Raw genomic sequence first — 1,195 nt, 5'->3', positions numbered from 1 at the left:
AGAGTCTTTGGGAAATGGAATTCCTGAATGGAGTGAAAGAGTTAGTGATTGGTTTGTAGATGTTAAATCTGATTGGATGGCTGAAGAGACCAATTGTAGTATTACAATATAAAACCGTTGTGACATCATTGCCAATCGCCCAATCACAATCTTAACTTTCCCCCATCCCTCATTTGCAAAGAGCTGTGGGATTGTCTATTTAATCCGCACTCGGAAGGGGTTTGGTTTATTTCTGTGTCTGAAATTGAATCTGAAAATGCCTGAAGAGAAGAAAACAGCTGCTAAGAAGGGCGCCAAGAAAGCCTTAAATAAACCGTCAGCAAAGGGCGGCAAGAAGCGGAGAAAGTCGAGGAAGGAGAGTTACTCCATCTACATCTACAAAGTGATGAAGCAGGTTCACCCCGACACCGGCATCTCCTCCAAGGCCATGAGCATCATGAACTCGTTTGTGAACGATATTTTCGAGCGCATCGCGGGTGAGGCTTCCCGCCTGGCCCATTACAACAAGCGCAGCACCATCAGCTCCCGGGAGATCCAGACCACCGTGCGCCTGCTGCTGCCCGGGGAGCTGGCCAAGCACGCCATGTCGGAAGGGACAAAGGCGGTGACCAAGTACACCAGCTCCAAGTAAAACTGCACAATGGACTGAAAAACATCCCAAACACAACGGCTCTTTTAAGAGCCACCCACAATCTCTCTGAAAAAGCTACATCATCTCAATGGTATCGATTTGGTTTTTTTTATGAAGAGTCTGGAACTTTCTAATTGCCTTTCAGATCTCTGTTTTAACCCCATGGATTCTGGGTGATTCACTTTCACTGTTGAGATCTTTGTGTCTCTACTTATTAATGCCGTGTAAATTAATTACTGATCACTGACCCCAAGTGCGCTTGGATCTCGGACGCGTTCATATTCGACCCCTTTCCTGTATCTCGTTAATAAAAGCTGACAGATCAGTTCTCAGTCACTTGCTTCCCTTGTTCAAGCTCGGCCTCAATAATTAATAAGTACATTATCTGGAAACCCCGCTGTTGTAGGAACCCTCAGTCTCACATTTCAACACCTGACAGTAAAAATCTTCTCTCCGCTTTTGTCTCCCACAAATAGGTTCAATCTAGAATCAGTGATGCGGTATCTTGACAAAGATTGATCTGAATTGTGTCAGCTTGCAGAATGCTGTGAATGAGACTTTCTG

The 1,195-nt window shown here is 45.1% G+C and overlaps 1 protein-coding gene across 1 annotated transcript; it reads left to right on the top strand.

Moving 5' to 3' along the window:
• Window positions 1-256: 256 nt before the first annotated feature.
• On the top strand, window positions 257-631 carry LOC137365902 (histone H2B-like). The gene has a single exon (XM_068028146.1). The coding sequence runs from the start codon at window positions 257-259 to the stop codon at window positions 629-631; it is 375 nt and encodes a 124-aa protein (XP_067884247.1).
• Window positions 632-1,195: the final 564 nt, after the last annotated feature.

The sequence above is a fragment of the Heterodontus francisci genome, unplaced genomic scaffold (assembly GCF_036365525.1).
Source record: "Heterodontus francisci isolate sHetFra1 unplaced genomic scaffold, sHetFra1.hap1 HAP1_SCAFFOLD_58, whole genome shotgun sequence".
Taxonomy (NCBI): domain Eukaryota; kingdom Metazoa; phylum Chordata; class Chondrichthyes; order Heterodontiformes; family Heterodontidae; genus Heterodontus; species Heterodontus francisci.
Note: the sequence above shows the minus strand (reverse complement) of the source record. Positions and strands in the feature narration are given on the sequence as shown.

Bases quoted from the DNA above. Each gene is read 5' to 3' on its own strand.
- LOC137365902 (XM_068028146.1), top strand. From the start codon at position 257: ATGCCTGAAGAGAAGAAAACAGCTGCTAAGAAGGGCGCCAAGAAAGCC.